Genomic DNA, 25153 nt, shown 5'->3' with positions numbered 1-25153 from the left:
CCAGCAGGTGGAAGGTGGTGAGCCCTTTAGTCTCAGTTCTTTATTACTTTATTCTGTAATTCTTTATTGCTCATTGTCTGGTTATTCTTTAATGTATTTTTGTCTTCTGTGCCCTTAAAAAAAAAAAAAATAAAGCCTGCTGTAGAGGCTGAGGTCCGTGGGGGCTTCTTTTTGCCTCGGGGGTGCTACACTCAGAAGGCCGGGTCCCTCCCCCTTTTTCTCCCTTATATCTCTTGCTTGCTAGCTATTTTCAATGGATTTTAAAAATATTTTATTGCTGGCATTTTCCGAGGACAAGCAGACTGGAGATCACCATGCATAGGGTCGTCGTCCGCGACGGCCCAGGAGCTCCGGAAATCTACAAAAAACATTTAGAAGCAGTGCGACGGGCGCTGGGACAACGCACCGCGCATGCGCGAGTGACTTCCCGCCCGTGCGCTTCCAATAGTTCTTTTTTATCTGCTTCACGAAGAGGGGTTGTTTTTTTCACTTCTCCTCGCGTCTGTGACCCAGGAGATGTTTTTCATCGCGTTTACGCGCTCCTGTTCTTTTTGCCCGTTTTTCTTATTTTCTACTTTGTCTACAAAAAAAAAAAACCTTATTTTCGTAGGGTTTTTTTTCGACTTTGATAAGTTTCTTTCTCCTATCGGTCGCGGTCGCCTTTGGGCCGCCCGGTCGCGTGCCTTCCTTTGTTTTGTGCCGGTTTGTCAGCACCATCGCGCCATTTGATTTTTCGTCCGCTATTTTTCCTCTCATGTCATCGAGCACTCCCAGTGGCTTCAAATGCTGTTCCCGCTGCAACCGGACCATCTCGTCGACCGATCCTCACGCTTGGTGTCTCCAGTGCCTCGGGCCCGACCATTTACCTGCTTCGTGTAAGCTTTGTAAATTGATGAAAAAATGGACCCAGGTGTCTCGAGAGGCTCAGCGCGAGAAGCTTTTCCCAGATCGGTCTGGTCCTTCGACCTTGGCATCGACATCGGCGTCGAGGGAAGCAGCATCGAGAGTCCAGTTAATGGCTGCCGAGAGACCTGTTACAGCTGGGAGCAGCGAGACATCGAGTGGGTCTCCACCCGTCTCGAGGCCTACTGCTATGCAGGTCCCCCGGGACCGCTCTGAGTCGGACCCGGCCCCGAAGAGGCGTGAGGATTCCACGTCCTCTTCATCGGTACCGAGGGGTGTCGATGACAGGCGAAGGCTAAGAAGCGTCGCCATCGATCTCCTTCCCGTCACGGTACTGAGAGCTCCGGGGAGCCGAGGGAGTCGGCACCCGAGAAGCGTCGGCACCGGGAGGACCGCTCACCCTCTATTCAGGAGGTGCCGACGCGTCGGTCGTCTGTCAGCCAGGTACCGGTTCTTGAACCTCATCTGATTCTGGCACCGACTCCTGTACCAGCCCCACAGCTTGTTCCGATGGCAGCCCTCGATGAGTGTCTCCGGGCCATGCTTCCAGGATTTTTGGAAGGAATGATCTGTCCTTCTGCCTCGGTACTGCAGGTGCTTGCGCCTGCGGTACCTACCGCTGAGACGGCGTCTGGCCCATCTCATAGTAACATAGTAGATGACGGCAGAAAAAGACCTGTAAGGTCCATCCAGTCTGCCCAACAAGATAACTCATGTGTGCTACTTTTTGTATATACCCTACTTTGATTTGTACCTGTGCTCTTCAGGGCACAGACCGTATAAGTCTGCCCAGCACTATCCCCACCTCCCAACCACCGGCTCTGGCACAGACCGTATAAGTCTGCCGAGCACTATCCCCGCCTCCCAACCTCCAGCCCCGCCTCCCACCACCGGCTCTGGCACAGACCGTATAAGTCTGCCCAGTACTATCCCTGCCTCCCAACCTCCTGTGTGGAGGTCTCCGCCCTCGGTACCGCTTGCAGTACCTGAGCCGGTTACCACCCGGGTGGACTCTCCCTCAACGTCGGTGGAGGAAGCTTCGCCGGAGTCCAGGCAGGGGTCCACTTTTCGGAGGAAGATTCTCAGGGGCTTCCGTCTGATCCCACTCCACCTATTGAGGATAGGCAATCTCCACCTGAGTGTCTCTCCTTTTCATCTTTTGTGCGGGAAATGTCTAGGGACATTCCTTTTCCCATGGAGGCTGTGGATGAGCCCAGGGCCGAGATGTTCGAGGTCCTGGGTTATCCTTCTCCGCCAAAAGAGGTTGCAACGGCCCCCTGCACAATACACTCAGGGAAGTGATGTTGCGGAATTGGTCTTGCCCTCTTTCTGATTTAGTTGTCAACAAGAAGTCTGCGTCCATGGTGAGCCTGTGATGGTGAAGGCCCAACTTCCTCATAAGTACATAAGTACATAAGTAGTGCCATACTGGGAAAGACCAAAGGTCCATCTAGCCCAGCATCCTGTCACCGACAGTGGCCAATCCAGGTCAAGGGCACCTGGCACGCTCCCCAAACGTAAAAACATTCCAGACAAGTTATACCTAAAAATGAGGAATTTTTCCAGTCCATTTAATAGCGGTCTATGGACTTGTCCTTTAGGAATCTATCTAACCCCTTTTTAAACTCCGTCAAGCTAACCGCCCGTACCACGTTCTCCGGCAACGAATTCCAGAGTCTAATTACACGTTGGGTGAAGAAAAATTTTCTCCGATTCGTTTTAAATTTACCACACTGTAGCTTCAACTCATGCCCTCTAGTCCTAGTATTTTTGGATAGCGTGAACAGTCGCTTCACATCCACCCGATCCATTCCACTCATTATTTTATACACTTCTATCATATCTCCCCTCAGCCGTCTCTTCTCCAAGCTGAAAAGCCCTAGCCTTCTCAGCCTCTCTTCATAGGAAAGTCGTCCCATCCCCACTATCATTTTCGTCGCCCTTCGCTGTACCTTTTCCAATTCTACTATATCTTTTTTGAGATACGGAGACCAGTACTGAACACAATACTCCAGGTGCGGTCGCACCATGGAGCGATACAACGACATTATAACATCCGCACACCTGGACTCCATACCCTTCTTAATAACACCCAACATTCTATTCGCTTTCCTAGCCGCAGCAGCACACTGAGCAGAAGGTTTCAGCGTATCATCGACGACGACACCCAGATCCCTTTCTTGATCCGTAACGCCTAACGCGGAACCTTGCAAGACGTAGCTATAATTCGGGTTCCTCTTACCCACATGCATCACTTTGCACTTGTCAACATTGAACTTCATCTGCCACTTGCACGCCCATTCTCCCAGTCTCGCAAGGTCCTCCTGTAATCGTTCACATTCCTCCTGCGACTTGACGACCCTGAATAATTTTGTGTCATCGGCGAATTTAATTACCTCACTAGTTATTCCCATCTCTAGGTCATTTATAAATACATTAAAAAGCAACGGACCCAGCACAGACCCCTGCGGGACCCCACTAACTACCCTCAGGGGTCTGTGCTGGGTCCGTTGCTCATGATTCATGATTCCTCATGACCTGCTCTCAGAAGGTCCAAGAGTACTAGGGACTGTGCCTCAGCGCCCCTGGGCAGAGAGTCTAGGACCTTGGATTCTTTTGGGAGGCGTACGTATCAGGCCGGAATGTTCGCGGCCAAGATTCAAACATGCCAGCTGTACACCACCATCCACTTTCGATAAAGCAACTGTCCGGTTTGGTTGAGGCTCTTCCTCCTGAGCTTGCCGAGCCTTTTCACCAGGTGGTCAGGCAGCAGAAGGCTGCAGGGGAGCTTTTAATTCTTTTGACGCTGCATCCCGGGCAGCTACTCAGGGTATCGTGATGCGTAGACTCTCCTGGCTGCTTGTCTTGGACCTTGATCAGAAGACCCAGCACCGTATTTCGGATGTTCCTTGCCGGGGGGGGGGCAATCTTTTTGGAGAGAAGGTTGAGGTTATGGTGGATTCCTTCAAAAAGCATCATGATGCTATAGACTTTCTCACCCGCCAGACGCCTTCTGCTACTACCTCCTCCTCTAGGAGGTTTTTCGGAGGGAGGAGGAGTGCTCCCTATCCTCTGGCAGGCGAAGATACACTCCTGCTTCTAGACAGCCTGTTCAGGCTCGCCCCCAGCAACCCCACTTTCGTCAGAGGCGTGTGCCTCAGGCCCCTGCGGCTCCCCAGCAAAAGCAGGGGACGGGCTTTTGACTAGCTCCAGAAAAGCATAGCAGACATCAAAGTATCGGTGCCGGACGATCTTCCTGTCGGAGGGAGGCTTATATTTTTTCACCAAAGGCCTCCTCTGATAACCTCCGACAGGTGGGTTCTTCAAATAGTCCGGTCTGGATACGCTCTCATTCTGGAATCAGCACCACCAATTTGCCCACCGGGAGCTCAATCCTTCAGTTCCCATCACAAGCAAGTACTTGCAGAGGAACTCTCCGCCCTTCTCAGCGCCAATGCGGTCGAGCCCGTTCCACCCGGGCAAGAAGGGCTGGGATTCTATTCCAGGTACTTCCTCGTGGAAAAGAAAACGGGGGATGTGTCCCAACCTAGACCTAAGGGGACTGAACAAATTCCTGGTCCGAGAAAAGTTCAGGATGCTTTCCCTAGGCATCCTTCTCCCCATGATTCAGGAAAACGACTGGCTATTCTCTCTGGACTTGAAGAATGCCTACACTCACATCTCGGTGCTTCCAGCTCACAGGCAGTACCTCAGATTTCGCCTGGGAACTCAGAATTTTCAGTACTGCGTACTACCCTTTGGTCTCGCATCTGCGCCCAGGGTATTCACAAAATGCTTGGCAGTTGTCACAGCATCGCTACGCAGGCTGGGAGTGTATGTGTTCCCTTATCTCAACGATTGGCTGGTAAAGAACACCTCGGAGGCAGGAGCTCAGCAATCCATGCGGCTCACTATCCAACTGCTGGAACTTCTGGGGTTTGTCATCAATTATCCCAAGTCCCATCTGGTTCCCGTACAGAAATTAGAGTTTATAGGAGCTCTGTTGAACACACAGACGTCTCGAGCCTATCTACCCCAGGCAAGAGCAGACAACCTTCTGTCCCTGGTGTCCTTGACTCGAGCGTTGTAACAGATCACAGCTCGGCAGATGTTGAGACTTCTCGGCCATATGGCCTCCACAGTTCATGTGGTTCCCATGGCACGGCTGCACATGAGATCGGCTCAGTGGACCCTAGCTTCCCAGTGGTATCAGGCTACCGGGAATCTAGAGGATGTCATCCATCTTTCCACCGAATTTTCACTGGTGGACCTTTTGCTCCAATCTGGTCTTGGGACGCCCATTCCAAATTCCTCAGCCACAAAAGGTTCTGACGACGGATTCATCCCTTCTAGGGTGGGGGGCTCATGTCGATTGGCTTCACACTCAAGGAGTTTGGTCCTTCCAGGAAACGCATCTTCAGATCAACCTCTTGGAATTGCGAGCGATCTGGAATGCTCTGAAGATTTTCAAAGATCGGCTGTCCAATCAAATTATCCTAATTCAGACAGACAATCAGGTTGCCATGTATTACACGAACAAGCGGGGGCACCGGATCTTGCCCTCTGTGTCAGGAAGCCGTCAGGATGTGGCATTGGGCTCGCCAGCACAGTATGCTTCTCCAGGCTACATATCTGGCAGGCGTAAATAGCAGTCTGGCTGACAGGTTGAGCAGGATAATGCAACCTCACGAGTGGTCCTTGAACATGGACGTTGTCCACAAGATCTTCCGAGCATGGGGCACCCCCTCGGTGGATCTTTTTGCTACTCAGTACAATCACAAGCTTCCTCAATTCTGTTCCAGGCTTCAGGCCCATGACAGACTAGCGTCGGATGCCTTTCTCCTTCATTGGGGGGAAGGGTCTCATGTACGCGTATTCTCCCATTCCTTTAGTAGGGAAGACTCTGCTGAAACTCAAACAAGACCGCGGAACCATGATTCTGATAGCACCTTACTGGCCTCGTCAGATATGGTTCCCTCTTCTTCTGGACTTGTCGTCAGAAGAACCGTGGAGATTGGACTGTTTTCCGACCCTCATCACTCAGAACCAGGGGTCACTTCTACATCCCAACCTCCAGTCTCTGGCTCTCACGGCCTGGATGTTGAGAGCTTAGAAGTTGCCTCTTTAGGTCTCTCAGAGGGTGTCTCCCGCGTCTTGCTTGCTTCTAGGAAAGATTCCACGAAGAGGAGTTATGGTTTCAAATGGAGGAGGTTTACCGTCTGGTGTGACAGCAAAGCCCTAGATCCTTTTTCTTGTCCTACATGGACCCTGCTTGAATACCTTCTACATTTATCAGAGTATGGTCTTAAGACTAACTCAGTAAGAGTTCACCTTAGTGCAATCAGTGCTTATCAACACCGTGTAGAACAGCCTATCTCTGGACAGCCTTTAGTTGTCGTTTTATGAGAGGTTTGCTTTTGTCAAAGCCCCCTGTCAAACCTCCACCAGTGTCATGGGATCTCAACGTCGTTCTCACCCAGCTGATGAAAGCTCCTTTTGAGCCACTGAATTCCTGCCATCTGAAGTACTTGACCTGGAAGGTCATTTTCTTGGTGGTTGTTACTTCAGCTCGTAGAGTCAGTGAGCTCCAAGCCCTTGTAGTTGATGCTCCTTATATCAGATTTCATCATAACAGGGTAGTCCTCCGCACTCATCCTAAGTTTCTGCCAAAGGTAGTGTCTGAGGTCCATCTTAACCAGTCAATTGTCTTGCCAACATTTTTTCCCCGTCCTCATACCCGCACTGGTGAGGACAAGTTGCATACCTTGGACTGTAAGAGAGCATTGGCCTTTTACTTGGAGTGGACGAAGCCCTATAGACAGTCCGCCCAGTTGTTTGTTTCTCTTGATCCCAACAGGATGGGGGTTGCCATCGGAAAATGCACAATCTCCAATTGGCTAGCAGATTGCATTTCCTTCACTTATGCCCAAGCTGGGCTGATGTTGAAGAGCCATGTCACTGCTCATAATGTTAGAGCCATGGCTGCTTCAGTGGCTCACTTAAAGTCAGCTTCCATTGAAGAGATTTGCAAGGCTGCGACGTGGTCATCAGTCCACACATTCACATTTCATTACTGCCTTCAGCAAGATACCCGACGCGACAGTCAGTTTGGGCAGTCTGTGTTACAGAATCTGTTTGGGGTTTAGAATCCAACTCCACCCTCCTAGGCCCATTTCTGTTCTGTTCCAGGCTGCACTCTCATTTGTGTTTGTTTTCAGGTCAATCTCAGTTATGTCCTCGCTGTTGACCTCTGTTCATTGTTTTGAGTGAGCCTGGGTGCTAGGGATACCCCATGCGTGGTGATCTCCAGCCTGCTTATCCTCGGAGAAAATGAAGATACTTGCCTGTAGCAGGTATTCTCCGAGGACAGCAGGCTGGACATCACCACAACCCTCCCTCCTCCCCTTAGGAGGAGTTCTGTTCTAGTTTGCTTGTTATTTAACTGAGGGAAGCGTGCGGGCGTCGCGGGCGGGAAGTCACTCACCCATGAGCGGTGCATTGTTCCCGTGCCCGTTGAGCTGCTTCTAAAAGTTTTTTGTAGATTTCCGGAGCTCCTGGGCCGTCGCAGACGACGACCCTACCCGTGGTGATGTCCAGCCTGCTGTCCTCGGAGAATACCTGCTACAGGTAAATATCTTCATTTTTTACCTACACAGCTAAAAGAGAAAAGTTAACTTAAGCTCCTCAAGGGAGGTGCTTTGGAGGTGGGGAGAGGCAGCCACTTAGTAGGAGAAGGAAATATTTTGGACCCCTCGGTCTGCTAGTTTGGCAGAGCCGTTTTGAGTCTGTTGCTTTAAGGAGCCGAGCAGTGTAGCTCCTTCGCGGTTTGTTTTCTTGATCAGCTGTTCTTTCCCCGATGTCGGGAAATTTCGCTGTTGCGCGTTTGTCAAGGTGTAGGCTCGGTGCCAGTGGGGAAATCGTTAGTTTCGCCGTTGGGGGGGCCCAATGCCGCTGTCTTGTCAGCGGTTGCGTCCCCTTCCCCTTTGCTGCTGATTTTGGCGGGAAACGCCGCCATCTTGAATAAATCGCTGTCTGCTGCTCATCTGGCTCCTTTGCCTTTATCTCTCTCAGATTCCCGTTTTCTCAGCAGGGTTATTTTTTGAGCTTTGTTTTTCTTTTTAACAACTTGAGCACTCATATCTTAATGCTTGCTACTGGTTGGTATAACACGTTAACGGTTTGAGCTGCTGCTGTCTCAATCCAATTTCTACTGGCTTAGTTGTAGCCAGGACTTAGAAGTGCCAGATACTTGTCTCTCCCTAAGAGGTAGCCTCCTAAATTAACCCCTACCACTCTTTCATTTATTCTTTGCTGCAGATCCATTGTGCTTCTCCTAAGCTTCCTTAAATGTTAGCAGTTTAGCCTTTACCTCCTGCACCAGGTGGCAGGAGGTCAGTTATGAAAAGAGCACGGGATTTGATATACCACACATATCCCACCATTATTTGTGAAGGTTAAATTCCTGTCATTTCTTCTGGCTTTATCCCTGCAGATTTTCACAGTGGCTTGTTTTTAAAGCTTCCTTTCTATGGAGAAATGTTTGTTGCCTGTTTATTTAGACTGTTCAGGTATTTCTAGTCTCTCTCGTATTTGGCATCATTTCATTAGGTGTGGTCTCCAGAGCAGCATCCTATACAGTAACCTGTCCAACCACATAATGTCCCAGGATTTTTCTCCTGCACAAAGCAGCACCTGTGGTCCCGTCTGGGACAAGGGCTCTAGAAAGTAATTCTGTAGCTCTAAGCATTTTAGATTTTCTGAGGAGGAGCCAGATGTTTTTTCTTTTTCTCCGGATCAGGAGATGCCTGCCTTAGATGAGGAGGTTTCTTTTCAGGACAAGTTTTCCGAGGAGTTTGAGCACACGGCAGCAGGTGAAGGATCTCTTCCTATAGGAGAGGATCCTTCGGTGGTAAGGATTTTTACTTAAAGATAACTTTCAAGAGCTTATCTCACAGGTTTCCTCTTCTTTGCGTTTTGATGAGCAGGATTTTCAGGTGTCTGTGCCCCCCCTCCCCCCCCCCCCCCCCCCAAAAAAAAATGGATTGGCTATTCAGTGGTATTCGCACAGCAGGTAAATCCTTTCCTGTGCGTCAGGATGTCTCAAACTTTATTCAGGCGCAGTGGGAGGTTCCTAATTCTGCGTTTCAGCTTGCTTGACCGATAGGTTTTATTAGAGTTATTCGAGAAGGGTATGCATTAGAGTTTGCTCATCCTTTGTCGGATGCCTTCATGCTATCCCCTTGCCGTTCTCACATCAAGACCGCTGCCGTCAGAGATGCGGTCTGCTGGCTGCTGGATCTTCGGGTTATTTGTCCAGTTCCTTTGGTAGAGCAGCATCAAGTTTGTTATTCCAGAGTAGGGTTAAATGGTCAGTATTCTCAATGGAGAAGAGCAGATAGTGGGGTTCCGCAGGGGTCTGTGTTGGGACTGCTGCTTTTTAACATATTTATAAATGATCTAGATATGGGAATAACTAGTGAGGTAATTAAATTTGCTGACGACACAAAGTTATTCAAAGCTGTTAAATAGCAAGAGGATTGTGAAAAATTGCAAGGTGACCTTATGAGACTGGGCATTCAAATGGCAGATAATGTTTAATGTGAGCAAGTGCAAAGTGATGCATGTGGGAAAGAGGAACCTGAACTATAGCTACGTGATGCAAGGTTCCATGTTAGGAGTCACCGGCCAGGAAAAGGATCTAGGAGTCATTGTTGATGATACTTTGAAACCCTCTGCTTAGTGTGCTGCTGCGGCAATGAAAGCAAATAGAATGTTAAGTATTATTAGGAAAGGAATGGAAAATAAAATCGAAGATGTTATAATGCCTTTGTATCACTCCATAATGTGACCGCACCTTGAATACTGTTTGCAATTCTGGTCACCACATCTCAAAAAAGATATAGTGGAATTAGAAAAGGAACAGAGAAAGGCGACGAAAATGATAAAGGGGATGGGACGTCTTCCCTATGAGGAAAGGCTGAATTGGCTTGGGCTGATGGAGGAGAGATATATAGATGTCTGTAAAATACTGAGTGGAGTGGAGTGGGTAGACGTGAATCGCTTGTTTAGTTTTTCAAAAAATGCTAGGTCTAGGGGGCATGCAATGAAGCTACAAAGTAGTAAATTTAAAACGAATTGGAGAAAATATTTCTTCACGCAACGTGTAATTAAACTCTGGAATTCGTTGCCATAGAGAGTGGTAAAAGTTTATTTATTTGTTACATTTGTATCCCACATTTTCCCACCTATTTGCAGACTCAGTGTGGCTTACATAGTACCGGAGATGCATTTGCAGACTCCGATGGGAGCAAATACATAGTGATGTTGAGATAAAATTAAGTTCATGTGCTTCATCCACATAAGGGAATCGTGCAACGGGAGAGTTGTGTTATGTCCGTTACGTGTTTTAGTTTTGTTGTGTTGCAGAAGTCAGGCATTTATGTTGGATTGGTAGGATATACCTTTTTAAACAGATGTACTTTCCCCTACCTCTTCCCCCCCCCCCCCCCCCCCCCCCCCCAAAAAAAAAAAAAAAAAAAAGATCTGGTGTCATCCCTGTCTGGGGCAGTCAGTTGTTTTGCTAAAGCTGATTCAGTCTCCTCTTCCCAGTGGTGTTTCGGTCACTTGTTTTTCTAAGCTGACTCTCTGCTGTTATCTAAGGCTACAGCACTCAACTCTTTACCTAGCTGGACTGGTCAGCTGTTTTCCTTAATCTGAAAATTCAGCTGTGCTTCCAGCTACCACTTTCTGCAGCCTTTCAGGCTAATTGTCTATTATATCCTCAGTTGAACACATCACTCTAGGTTGGTGATATTCACAGGCTGTATGTTACATCAATATTCTCAACATGATTGTGTCACCTCTTCCTCAGTCTGAATAAGTCAGTTCTATTTTCATGCTAAGTAAGCACAAGTCTTGTCAAGTTGATTTGTTCTGCTGCCATGCCATGCTGAATGGATAAACTGTGTTTCCCTTTCTGGTTTTCAGCTTCATTTCGGCTTTCAATTGGAAAGGATGCCTGTATTTTAGGCATAAAGACAGTAGGACAATTTTTGTTTTAAATTTTAGTTCCACTTTTTTTGGGCACTGCTTTGCTACATCCCACTGGTTCTGGACTGATCTGGTTTGGACAAGAAGAAAAAATTGTCTTGCCAGATAATTTTTGTTTCTTTCTTGACCAGTCCAGAAACCTACCCTGATTTGCTTAATTGATTTTATTTTCACCATGCAATATTTTCTCTTTTGTTTTTGGCAGGTTTCATTACTTCTATGTTCAAGTTTCTTCAACAAGCTCAGTCTTGCTTACCTCCTGACACGGTGAAATACCTGTATGTCAGTAGAGTATATGCCTCCTTTATTGATTAAATGAAGCATATGGTCTCAAGTTTTCAGTGCTGACCAAAAATATGGTCATGAGCACCACTGCTTGGCTACTTGAAATACTGAATGTTTCATGGCTGCATGATACTCTTAAGGGGCAAGTCACAAAGAAATACTTTTTTTTCCTCTGTCTTCATCCACTGGTTGATAGACATAACCCACTAATTCTGGACTGGTCTGGTAGGACTAAGGAAAGAAAATTATCAGGTAAGTCATTTTTCCTTACCAAGTGTTTAATCATTTTTGTCAAGTAAACCTGCGAGTATGCAGCAAATAGAAATGACACATGATACACTCACTATCCTAGTTAGCAGTATAGATCTTTGAAAGTTCTGGTCTGTTTTTACTACTACTACTACTTATCATTTCTATAGCGCTACTAGACATACGCAGTGCTGTACACTTGAACATGAAGAGACAGTCCCTGCTCAACAGAGCTTACAATCTAATTAAGACAGACAAACAGGGCAAATAAGAGATAAGGGAATATTAAAGTGAGGATGATAAAATAAGGGTACTGAACATGTGAATAAGGGTTAGGAGTTCAAAGCAGCATCAAAAAGGTGGGTCTTTAGCTTAGACTTGATGATGGCTGTATTTTGACAAATAATTGGAATAAAGCGGACTGTTAATCACGTCTGTCATCATCCTGCTTTACAATGATTCATCTGTTTAGACGTCAGGAACTACGAGAACTACGACTTCTCCAAAAAGAGGAACAGAGAGCACAACAGCAACTTAGCAACAAACTGCTACAACAGCGAGAACAGATCTTCCGACGATTTGAACAGGAAATGACGGTAAGATTTGAATTTTTCTTTTTGCATTTTAGGCAGGTCAGCATAATTGACCATTTTAGATATTTTGGTGCTTAAGCTGAAGAGTGTAGTGATAATATGAAAACACTTATACTCTTATATGTGGATAATATGTGCTCCTGAATGTAATATAAACATTTAGCTATTGATTTTCTTCCCTCTGAGGATAAGCAGGATGGGAAGTCTTCACAAGTGGGTGATGTTCCCTAGCAGATTCTAGCATGTTTCTTCCCTCTTGCTTGACATTAACCATGTACTCCTGCGCTATTTGGAAATGAATGAGATACGTCGGTCAGATCATTTGTTCATACTTTTGCTCAGGACCTCAAAAAGGTAATGCAGCATTCAAAGCTGGATCAAGGAGGCTATCACGTCCATACATTTTCTAGCGGGTAAAGCCACTTTCAGCCAGATTCTGGGTGCCTTCTACCTGAGCTGTTGTGATTTCCCTGTGAGGAAGCCCATCTGTTCTCCCTGGAGGAAATATGTAGGACAGCAACATGGTTTTCCTTACATAGCTTCTCCAGACACTACCGTTTAGATGTCTCTGCTCTTTTGGAGTATTGATGCTATCCGTGGGAACTTCAGTTTCCCACCCTACTTAAGGACTGCTATGATACATCCCACAAGATTTGTTATGAGAAATACTGACTGACCAAGGAGCATGCCGCCCTAGAAGACAGTTCAGTTCAGTGCTCTCTGTTTCCACCTGCTGGTAGTTGGTCACAACCCACAAGTCTCTGGATTCATCTGCTGTGACTAAAGGAAAGAAAATTATTAGATAAGACATCATTTTTTGTTCTAGCTAGCCATAATCATTAAGTAGAGGGAGGGTGAGGATGCCAGAACTGCCTCTCAGCTCCAGCCAGCCATTTATGTGTTTTAGAGCATCGTTCTAGAAAATGAGATGGCATATTTCAGATTCATAATAGGAAAACATACGATTAGTGTGTAATTATCTTGGCCTTTAGTCTACAATATCAATATCAATTTATTGTTTGTATATTGCTGAATCCCCAGGAAGGGTTCACCACAATTCACATTAAATCAATAGGCAGTATTTATAGTTACAGCAGCTTCACAGAATACATTATACATAATATTACATGAGTCTACCTCACATGTTTTCACAAAATACTCAACCTTGATAACAGTAAACATTTGCAAATTGGGTGTGCATGTGCACCCCTAAGTTGGATATGTGGGTGCTAAAGAACTCAACAGTCAGTGGATAAAACCATGCAGCTGCTGGAGTCACAGTACCCTTCTAGGGGATTACATTCAATTAATAGGCTAAGTATATAAATGAGGGGATTCTGCACAGCAGTGCAGTGTGGGGTGTATAATCTAAGTGAAAAACTTTGACAGGTTTCAAAACTAAGGGAGACTTTCCAGCACCAGGCTGCACTGGATGATGTCACTAACTTGTAAAAACGTCTGTCCATAGAGTATACTTTTCTTTCTCCGAGGACAAGCAGGCTGCTTGTTCTCACTGATGGGGTGACGTCCTCGGCAGCCCCTCCAATCGGAATCTTCCTAGCAAAGTCCTTTGCTAGCTCTCGCGCGCCCGCGCGCACCGCGCATGCGCGGCCGTCTTCCCGCCCGAAACCGGCTCGAGCCGGCCAGTCTTCTTTCGTCCGCACTCGGTACGGCTGTGTTTTTTGTCGTGTCGAGCCCCGGAGAGTCGACCTCGCGCGTCCGTGTTTTATTGACGTGTTTTTTCTTCGGAAAAGTTTTCTAGCTGTCGGGAAGTGCTCCGAAAACCCCCTTGGGTTTCATTTTCCCCTTCCCGTACTTCCAGTTTTGCCCCGGTAAGTTTTCTTTCGTCGTCGGGGTAGGCCTCTTTTCGGCCTCGGTCGAGATTTTTTCTCCCTTAAAGTTTTGGTGCTCCAAATTCGTCATTTCGGATTTTGACTTCGCCGGCGTGATTTTTCCGCCCATGACATCGAAGCCTTCCAGCGGCTTCAAGAAGTGCACCCAGTGCGCCCGGGTAATCTCGCTCACTGATAGGCACTCTTCGTGTCTTCAGTGTCTGGGGGCCGAGCACCGTCCCCAGAACTGTAGTCTGTGTTCCCTGTTACAGAGGCGGACTCAAGTAGCGAGATTGGCCCAGTGGAACGTTTTGTTCTTGGGCGCTTCGTCGGCATCGGCACCGGGGTCATCGTGTGCATCGACGTCATCAGCGTCCAGACCTTCATCCTTGGCTGCCAGTGCATCGAGGCATCGGCCCTCTGCATCAGCGCCGAGACATCGGATAGCTGCATCGACGTCGGTGGTACCGGGACCTCGTCTCCTGATGTCGTCGGACGGTGGTGCATCGAGTGGAGTGCAGGTGAGGGCTGTCCTTTCCCCTGCTGGTGGCGGTGAGCCCTCGGGTGGGTCTCCTCCTACCCTGAGGGCTCCTGCGGTACAGCCCCCCCGAGACCGACCCTCTTCGGTCTCGGCCCCGAGGAAGCGACGGATGGATTCTACGTCCTCCTCGTCGGTGCCGGGAAGCTCCGGTGACATGCTTCGGAAGAAATCGAAGAAGCATCGACACCGGTCCCCTTCCCGCGTCGGCACCGAGAGCTCTGGGTCGCCGAGGGAGTCGGCACCCAGCAGGCATCGGCACCGAGAGGACCGCTCACCCTCTGTTCAAGAGGTGTCGATGCGCTCCACTCTGGACAGCCCGGAACAGCCTCCACGCCCGGAACAGGTTCTGACGTCGACGCCTGCATCGACCTCCATGCCTTTCTCTGCAGCCGCTCTGAACGAGAGCCTCCGGGCCGTTCTCCCAGAGATTCTGGGAGAGCTGTTGCGCCCTACCCCTCCGGTACCGGCGGTGCTTGCGCCTCCGGTACCGTCGAGCATGGCGCCGGCTGGCCCATCGCCCGGGGTGAGGTCCCCGACGTCGGTACCGCGTGCGGTGCCGACTGCGGCCACCTCCCAGGAGGGCTCCCCGACTACGTCGGCGGAGGGAGCTTCGCCGATGCGGGCGAGGGAGTCTACCTCTCGACGCCCCCATCGTGGACGTGGCTCCACGGAGTCGAGCCGGGCGCGGTTGCAGACGCAGGTCCGTGAACTTGTGTCTGACACCGAGGGTGAGGCCTCGTGGGAAGAAGAAGAAGATCCCAGATATTTCTCTGACGAGGAGTCTGAGGGTCTTCCTTCTGATCCCACTCCCTCTCCTGAAAGGCAGCTTTCTCCTCCCGAGAGTCTGTCTTTTGCTTCCTTTGTCCGGGAGATGTCTACGGCCATCCCCTTCCCGGTGGTTGTGGAGGACGAGCCCAGGGCTGAAATGTTTGAGCTCCTGGACTATCCTTCTCCACCTAAGGAAGCGTCCACTGTTCCCCTGCACCATGTCCTCAAAAAGACATTGCTGGCGAACTGGACCAAGCCTTTAACTAATCCCCACATCCCCAAGAAGATCGAGTCCCAGTACCGGATCCATGGGGACCCAGAGCTGATGCGCACTCAGTTGCCTCACGACTCTGGAGTTGTGGATCTGGCCCTAAAGAAGGCTAAGAGTTCTAGGGAGCATGCTTCGGCGCCCCCGGGCAAAGACTCTAGGACCTTAGACTCCTTTGGGAGGAAGGCCTACCATTCCTCTATGCTCGTGGCCAAAATTCAGTCTTACCAGCTCTACACGAGCATACACATGCGGAATAATGTGCGACAGTTGGCGGGCTTGGTTGATGCTCTTCCCCCTGAGCAAGCCAAGCCTTTTCAGGAGGTGGTCAGGCAGCTGAAGGCGTGCAGAAAATTCCTGGCCAGAGGAGTTTATGACACTTTTGATGTTGCGTCCAGGGCCGCTGCTCAAGGTGTGGTGATGCGCAGGCTCTCATGGCTGCGTGCCGCCGACCTGGAGAATAGAATCCAGCAGCGGATTGCGGACTCGCCTTGCCGTGCGGACAACATTTTTGGCGAAAAAGTCGAGCAGGTGGTAGAGTCTCTCCACCAGCGGGACACCGCATTCGACAAGTTCTCCCGCCGGCAGCCTTCAGCTTCTACCTCTACAGGTAGACAATTTTTCGGGGGAAGGAAGACTGTTCCCTATACTTCTGGTAAGCGTAGGTACAATCCTCCTTCCCGACAGCCTGCGGCCCAGGCTAAGCCCCAGCGCGCTCGCTCTCGTCAGCAGCGTGCGCCTCAGCAAGGCCCCTCGGCTCCCCAGCAAAAGCAAGGGGCGAGCTTTTGACTGGCTCCAGCAGAGCATAGCCGACATCCAAGTGTCAGTGTCGGGCGACCTGCCAGTCGGAGGGAGGTTGAAAGCTTTTCACCAAAGGTGGCCTCTCATAACCTCCGATCAGTGGGTTCTGCAAATAGTCCGGCAAGGATACACCCTCAATTTGGCCTCCAAACCTCCAAATTGTCCACCGGGAGCTCAGTCTTACAGCTTCCAGCACAAGCAGGTACTTGCAGAGGAACTCTCCGCCCTTCTCAGCGCCAATGCGGTCGAGCCCGTGCCATCCGGGCAAGAAGGGCTGGGATTCTATTCCAGGTACTTCCTTGTGGAAAAGAAAACAGGGGGGATGCGTCCCATCCTAGACCTAAGGGCCCTGAACAAATATCTCGTAAAAGAAAAGTTCAGGATGCTTTCCCTGGGCACCCTTCTCCCCATGATTCAGCAAAACGATTGGCTATGCTCTCTGGACTTGAAGGATGCCTACACACACATCCCGATACTGCCAGCTCACAGACAGTATCTGCGATTTCAGTTGGGCACCCGCCACTTCCAGTACTGTGTGCTACCCTTTGGGCTCGCCTCTGCGCCCAGAGTATTCACAAAGTGCCTAGCTGTGGTAGCAGCGGCACTTCGCAGGCTGGGAGTGCACGTGTTCCCATATCTCGACGATTGGATGGTGAAGAACACGTCCGAGGCAGGAGCCCTGCAGTCCATGCAAATGACTATTCGCCTCCTGGAGCTACTGGGGTTTGTAATAAATTACCCAAAGTCCCATCTTCTCCCAGTGCAGAAACTCGAATTCATAGGAGCCCTGCTGGATTCTCGGACGGCTCGCGCCTATCTCCCAGAGACAAGGGCCAACAACTTGTTGTCCCTCGTCTCGCGGGTACGAGCGTCCCAGCAGATCACAGCTCGGCAGATGTTGAGATTGCTGGGCCACATGGCCTCCACAGTTCATGTGACTCCCATGGCCCGTCTTCACATGAGATCTGCTCAATGGACCCTAGCCTCCCAGTGGTATCAGGCTGCTGGGGGTCTAGAAGACGTGATCCACCTGTCCACGAGTTTTCTCGAATCCCTGTATTGGTGGACAATCTGGTCCAATTTGACTCTGGGACGTCCTTTCCAAATTCCTCAGCCACAAAAAGTGCTGACAACGGATGCGTCTCTCCTGGGATGGGGAGCTCATGTCGATGGGCTTCACACCCAAGGAAGCTGGTCCCTCCAGGAACGCGGTCTACAGATCAATCTCCTGGAGTTGCGAGCGATCTGGAACGCTCTGAAGGCTTTCAGGGATCGGCTGTCCCATCAAATTATCCAAATTCAGACAGACAACCAGGTTGCCATGTACTATGTCAACAAGCAGGGGGGCACCGGATCTCGCCCCCTGTGTCAGGAAGCCGTCAGCATGTGGCTTTGGGCTCGCCGTCTCGGCATGGTTCTCCAAGCCACATATCTGGCAGGCGTAAACAACGGTCTGGCCGACAGACTGAGCCGGATTATGCAACCTCACGAGTGGTCGCTCAACTCCAGAGTAGTGTGCCAGATCTTCCAAGCGTGGGGCACCCCCTTGGTGGATCTCTTCGCATCTCGAGTGAACCACAAAGTCCCTCAGTTCTGTTCCAGGCTTCAGGCCCCCAGGCAGACTAGCATCGGATGCCTTCCTCCTGGATTGGGGGGAGGGCCTGCTGTATGCTTATCCTCCCATTCCTCTGGTGGGAAAGACTTTGTTGAAACTCAAGCAAGACCGAGGCACCATGATTCTGATTGCTCCTTTTTGGCCGCGTCAGATCTGGTTCCCTCTTCTTCTGGAGTTATCCTCCGAAGAACCGTGGAGATTGGAGTGTTTTCCGACCCTCATCACGCAGAACGAAGGGGCTCTTCTGCATCCCAGCCTCCGGTCCCTGGCTCTCACGGCCTGGATGTTGAGAGCGTAGACTTTGCCTCTTTGGGTCTGTCAGAGGGTGTCTCCCGCGTCTTGCTTGCTTCCAGGAAAGATTCCACCAAGAGGAGTTACTTCTTTCTATGGAGGAGGTTTGCCGTCTGGTGTGACAGCAAGGCCCTAGCTCCTCGCTCTTGTCCTACACAGACCCTGCTTGAATACCTTCTGCACTTGTCTGAGTCTGGTCTCAAGACCAACTCTGTAAGGGTTCACCTTAGCGCAATCAGTGCATACCATTACCATGTGAAAGGTAAGCCGATCTCAGGACAGCCTTTAGTTGTTCGCTTCATGAGAGGTTTGCTTTTGTCAAAGCCCCCTGTCAAGCCTCCTACAGTGTCATGGGATCTCAATGTCGTTCTCACCCAGCTGATGAAATCTCCTTTTGAGCCACTGAATTCCTGCCATCTGAAGTACTTGACCTGGAAGGTCATTTTCTTGGTGGCAGTTACTTCAGCTCGTAGGGTCAGTGAGCTTCAGGCCCTGGTAGCCCAGGCCCCTTACACCAAATTTCATCATAACAGAGTAGTCCTCCGCACTCACCCTAAGTTCTTGCCAAAGGTCGTGTCGGAGTTCCATCTGAACCAGTCAATTGTCTTGCCAACATTCTTTCCCCGTCCTCATTCCTGCCCTGCTGAACGTCAGCTGCACACATTGGACTGCAAGAGAGCATTGGCCTTCTACCTGGAGCGGACACAGCCCCACAGACAGTCCGCCCAATTGTTTGTTTCTTTTGATCCCAATAGGAGGGGAGTGGCTGTAGGGAAACGCACCATATCCAATTGGCTAGCAGATTGCATTTCCTTCACTTACGCCCAGGCGGGGCTGGCTCTTGAGGGTCATGTCACGGCTCATAATGTTAGAGCCATGGCTGCGTCGGTAGCCCACTTGAAGTCAGCCTCCATTGAAGAAATTTGCAAAGCTGCGACGTGGTCATCTGTCCACACATTCACATCGCATTACTGCCTGCAGCAGGATACCCGACGCGACAGTCGGTTCGGGCAGTCAGTTCTTCAGAACCTGTTTGGGCTTTAGGATCCAACTCCACCCCCCGAGGGCCCTGTTTGTTCTGTTCCAGGCTGCACTCTCAGTTAGTTGGTAAATTTTTTAGGTCAATCTCAGTTATGTCCTCGCCGTTGCGAGGCCCAATTGACCTTGGTTGTTGTTTTGAGTGAGCCTGGGGGCTAGGGATACCCCATCAGTGAGAACAAGCAGCCTGCTTGTCCTCGGAGAAAGCGAATGCTACATACCTGTAGAAGGTATTCTCCGAGGACAGCAGGCTGATTGTTCTCACAAACCCGCCCGCCTCCCCTTTGGAGTTGTGTCTTCCCTTGAAGTGTATTGTCTTGCTACATACTGGACTGGCCGGCTCGAGCCGGTTTTGGGCGGGAAGACGGCCGCGCATGCGCGGTGCGCGCGGGAGCTAGCAAAGGACTTTGCTAGGAAGATTCCGATTGGAGGGGCTGCCGAGGACGTCACCCCATCAGTGAGAACAATCAGCCTGCTGTCCTCGGAGAATACCTTCTACAGGTATGTAGCATTCGCTTTAGGTAAGCAATGTTTCTTTCTTAACATCATCCTTTCTTGTGACCACTGAGTTCGTTCACTTACTGCCCAAATTTTTAAATGTAAAATGTAACCTCTGATTATCCTTCATAAGTTGTATGTGACTTAAAGAATGGATGATGATCATAGGAAAGGAAAAGTTTTTGTTTATTAATAAAATAGCTGTGGAGAAAGATCATTATTGACTGAATTTATCATGTACAGGGTAAAAAGCGTCAGTATGATCAAGAGATTGAAAATCTAGAAAAGCAGCAAAAGCAGACTATAGAACGTCTAGAACAGGAACACACGACCCGTTTGCGAGATGAGGCAAAGCGAATTAAATCAGAACAGGAGAAGGAGCTGTCTAAGTTTCAAAATGTGTTAAAAAATCGAAAAAAAGAGGTAAGTCTGTACTAATTTTATCTTGATGTTAATGAATTGTTAAAAATACCCCCAAGGCTAAATAAAAATGCAATTGCCAAAAGAATACTCACAAGTCAGTTTGGACTGATATTGTACACAGATTCATGCAGATGGAGTTATTTTTTCATCTGTGATGTAATTAATCCTGTTTAATCAAAACGTATCTACATTTTTATAAAGCCCGTGCCTTTGCTTTGCTATGGTAAATATGTTAATATCAAATGTCAGTGTTAACTATGTACAGTGGTTTTCTATTACTAAAGCTGGAATGAGCTGATAGCAGAGTAAAGTAATATAATTCTATTAAAAGCATTTTACAGCCTGCGTTGTATAACTTCCGATGAAGTGTGAACAATTTTGGGTCTTGGTTTTTCAAAATGTTTGACATAGGCCAGTGGTTTCCAAACCTTGTCCTGGAAGAACCCCAGCCAGTCAGGTTTTCAGTATATCCACAATGAATATTCAGGAGAGAGATTTACATGCAGTGGAGGCAGTTCATTTAAATCTCTCTCAAGATCATTAGTTGTGGATATCCTAAAAACCTGACTGGCTGGGTGCCTCTGGGACCAGGTTTGGGAACCACTGGCATAGGCACTTGAATACAAATATCTATCTTTTTACTTTTTGATTTATTTCTCAAACTTTAATATTCTCTTCTCCAGTAAGTCCAGAATGGATTATATCAGAATTAAAATGAATTGAAAACAATTTTGATATGCTGCAATTCAAATAATAAAATTTGTTATTGCAGTTTGTGTTACCAAGTAACATAGAGGCATATTTTCAAAGCACTTAGCCTTCCAAAGTTCCATAGGTTTCTATGGAACTTTGGAAGGCTAAGTGCTTTGAAAATATGCCTAATAGTAACATAGTAGATGACGGCAGAAAAAGACCTGCATGGTCCATCCAGTCTGCCCAACAAGATAAACTATTGCTGAGATAACACCAGACACAGCTAAGGTTGAGGAGACAATAAATCTAGTGTAAGGTTGAGGAGTCAATCAATCTAGTGTAAAGGCAAGGCATGAGACAGAAGGGAGGAGGAGTTCAGCACAAAAATATAAAAACATGATAGAATTCAGAACTCTCAGACCCAATAAGAGGGGGGAAGGGGGCCAGAGGAGCCCTGACACCTTGAGAGACAGCAATAATACATCGATTTAAAATCAGGGAGTACAATTTAGCCAGTGTAAATTATGATCCAGGGAACACATTCTGGAATAGCCAAGTTTGACTTCTTGAATTTAAGAGTTGAACTTACCTGATGGACATTGATGGGTACAGAGGCCCACAATGAAAGGTCCCAGAAACTGAATGCAACATTGTGTGTAACCTCCCATCTAAACTTGAGGTGAATGACCAGATAATTAGATTGGGAGGATCATAACCTATATTGGGGTTATTAAGGGATGGCTAAGGAATTCAGGTAGAAATGCAGATTTGTGCAGAAGACACCATATGCTAAGATCAGTATGTTAATCGGTTAACTATGATAGATGATGATCTAGTATCTCCACATTGTTTTTGGATATCTTAATTCATATGTTTCCCTTACTGTTTATTTCTATTAATAAACTATTTCTTTAGCTTCCTCATAAGACCAGAACTTGTTGGTTGTGCCATCAACCTGCAAATGGAGACAGAGAAATTGTCCTGCGTGCTTTGCCCCATGATGACACAATGCAGCCTTACATACTCAGTATTTCTCCACAGACAGACCATGCAACTCCTGAACTGGTCCCAGAAATAACTCCTTTCCTTGTTGGAGAACTGGGTGACGGTTGAACAGAGGGGTACTTCACTTGAGATTTTAAAAAAGGACATACAGCAAATTTAATTTGATCTGGAGCAGAGATGATACTCAAAGGAGTTTGAATTCTTCTTCCCCCTGCCCTGTTCACCGCTGTTTAATAATTGGATGAGAAGCTTTCTTCTTACCTCAATACATCAGAATAATTCAACATCTACACTAGCGGTTAGCATAAACAGGTGGGAGTATGCACCTGTACCATGAAGAGTGATGATTTCCTTTCTTCAGTTGAATGTTCAGGCTAGCAGCAGCACTTCTTGTACAGCACCTAGGCTGAAAGCACTGGTCACTCCTGTTGGCTCAGTTCTTCAGGATGCAGTCCTCAGCAGTAGAGGATAACTCAGAAGGCTTTGAGTACTTGCCCTCGCCTTTCTCAATTTGGGGGAATAGCAACTGTCTCCTGCGGCCTTTGCACTCATAACAGCTGTCCTTTCTAGACCCCAGGGTGACTAGGGCCAACAACCAGGCTTCACATTTTTTCGCTTACCGGAAATAGTTTGATTCTGAAGGTACAGAGCTGTTTCTGCAGCCCTGGACACATGGAAAACTGTGATATGTGTTCACCTCCGAAGTTAGGTTTAATGCTCGAGAGACTTGCATCTCTTTCAGTTGTCTTGTGGCACCAAACTAACCATGGAGGTTTTGGTTAATTGACTTAATCTAATATGATTTCAGCATACTCGGATTTCCCAGTAAAAGAGATTCTGAGATTTTGGCTGCTGAAACAGTTTCCTTAAGGTTGTACTACACTGTCTCTAAACTGGGATGCTGTGTGTCCTCCTGTGCATTTCTTCTGCCTTGAGTGTAATTTGATTCTGCTTGAGGTGGTAGGATCCCTTTAGGAGCTTCAGAGGAGAATATTACTCTTATGTGGTTATTCTTGATCTATTTGTTCTGCTGAGCTATAAATTTTAACATATCTCTTTCTCCAGTTCGTGAAAGCAGGAATCTCAGCTAAATAATTCAGTCCTTTCTTCCAAAGGTAGTGTCCTCATTTCAGGTAGATCAAATCTTTGCTTTTGCTTCTTGTCTGTTGTGTGCTTTAGACATATATTGACGTGATCAGTCAATTTCCAGGTTTGATTTGATTTATTTACTTGATATACTACTAGTTACAAGAGTAGATTTAATCTTTGCAGGTTTCAGGTAAGGTGAATCAACTATCATTGTCTGTATCTGAGGCAATGTTTTGTCGGCATATATGTTTCATTTCCTAAAGTGATTTTGACCTTGTACACAAAGTTGCAAGTGATGCTTTGATGCACAATTGCAGACCACTAGTAGTTGTTAGTTCTTACGGTTCTCTGGTAGCTAGGGCTTGATTTCAGTAGTCTGAGCGAGTTTTGGATAGGTCTTCAGATGACTTCTCCTTAGCAGATGCTAGGTGGCTAAGATAGAGATGGACTCATCTTTCTTAGCGGATAACTTGTATGATTTATTGAGGGCCTCAGAACAGGATTGTCAAACTTCAGGATCAGATGCGGTCCCTTCTTTGCAAGCCGGTACCATATGCGAGAGATTATCTTCAAGTCTTAAGATCCATGGCAACGACAATTGAGGTAGCTCCTTGGGCCAGAGCACATATGAGGCATCTCCAGACGTTCCTCTTATCTCATTGGTTTCCGCAGACAGATTATCTTGACTGTCAAACTGATTCTCAGGAGCGAGGTAGTCGCCATTGGTGGCTTTGGACACAAAATCTGGCCAAGGGAGTTCCTTTAGACTCTCCTCAGTGGGTCATAGTGACAACCGATGCCTGTCTCAGGGGCTGGGGAGCTCATTGTCTGAGACACGTTGCTCAGGGTCTTTGGTCCCAGGAGGAGAGTTTTTACTCAAGTCAGTCTTTTGGAAACAAGAGCAATTCATCTGGCTCTAGAGGCATTCTGTCATCTATTCAGACACAAACCCGTACAAGTTCTTTCTGACAATGCGACGGCAGTGGTGTATGTCAAGAAGGAACGAAAAGTCATCATCTAGAGCAGGAGGCAGCTCTTCTCATATCTTGGGCAGAGCTCTGTCTCTTGGACCTGTTGGCCTCTCATGTGGCAGGGACATTTAATGTCCAGGCGGATTTCCTCAATCATCACACTCTAGACCTAGGAGAATGGGAACTCAGTGCAACAGCTTTTCAGACAATTCTCAATTGGTGGGGATTATCAATCATGGATCTGATGGCTACAATGCACAACTTCAAGGTGCCTCGAATCTTCAGTCACCAGAAAGATCTCAGAGAAGAGGGAATAGATGCTTTTCTTCAGACATGGCCATCAGACCTTCTTTATGTGTTTCCTCCATAGCCCCTCTTAGGGCGAGCCATTCAAAGGATCGAGAGACACACAGTTCTAGTAATTCTGGTAGCGCCTAATTAGCCTTGCAGACCTTGGTGTGCTGATCTTGTTCATCTCACAGTCAACTCCTTTCTCAAGCTCCTGGACTCTCTAGACCTTCTAGTTCAAGGGCCAGTAGTTCATCCATATCCAGCTCAATTTTGTCTTATGGCTTGGCTCTTGAAAGGGCGCAGTCAACTAAGAGAAGTTATTCCTCTAATGTCATAGTTACGATGCTTTGTTAACGACATCGGTCAGCTTCTCTGAATTACATTCACACTTGGCATATTTTTGAGGCTTGGTTTGCCGATCGATCTTTTTTTCCATTTTGTGCGTCAATGGTCCAAATCTTAGATTTTTTATAGGAAGGTTTTGATAAAGGCTTGGTAATTGTTTCGCTTAAGGTGTAGATTGCGGCATTGTCTTCTTTTCAAGGTAGAATCAAAGGGAAGTCTTTGGCTAGTCATCCAGGTGTTTGTTTCCTTCGAGGTGCGGTGTTACTTTGTCCTCTGTCTAGAATAATTTTTCCTGCTTGGTACCTCCATATAGTTCTCTCAGCCCTTACTAGGCTGCCTTTTGAACCTTTGGCAACCTGCTATCTGAAAGATTTGATGCTTAAAAGTGGTGTTTTTAGTTGCCATTGCCTCGGCTTTACGAGGACCATATATATAACATAGTAGATGACGGCAGAAAAAGACCTGCATGGTCCATCCAGTCTGCCCAACAAGATAAACTCATATGTGTATACCTTACCTTGATTTGTACCTGCCTTTTTCAGGGCACAGACCGTACAAGTCTGCCCAGCAGTATTTCCCACCTCCCAACCACCAGTCCCGCCTC

General features: G+C 47.9%; 1 protein-coding gene across 3 annotated transcripts in view; it reads left to right on the top strand.

Moving 5' to 3' along the window:
* Positions 1 to 25153, top strand: part of SLK (STE20 like kinase) — a 322672-nt gene that overhangs the window by 192226 nt on the left and 105293 nt on the right. For all 3 annotated transcript variants that reach the window (XM_030202789.1, XM_030202788.1, XM_030202790.1), the window contains exons 11-12: positions 11960 to 12083; positions 19976 to 20155. In XM_030202789.1, the coding sequence (XP_030058649.1) occupies positions 11960 to 12083; positions 19976 to 20155 (304 nt within the window). The remainder of the gene's footprint in view (positions 1 to 11959; positions 12084 to 19975; positions 20156 to 25153) is intronic.

The sequence above is a fragment of the Microcaecilia unicolor genome, chromosome 5 (genome assembly GCF_901765095.1).
Source record: "Microcaecilia unicolor chromosome 5, aMicUni1.1, whole genome shotgun sequence".
NCBI classification, from domain to species: Eukaryota; Metazoa; Chordata; class Amphibia; order Gymnophiona; family Siphonopidae; genus Microcaecilia; species Microcaecilia unicolor.
The sequence above is the reverse complement of the archived record's forward strand: the minus strand, read 5'-3'. Positions and strand labels throughout refer to the sequence as shown.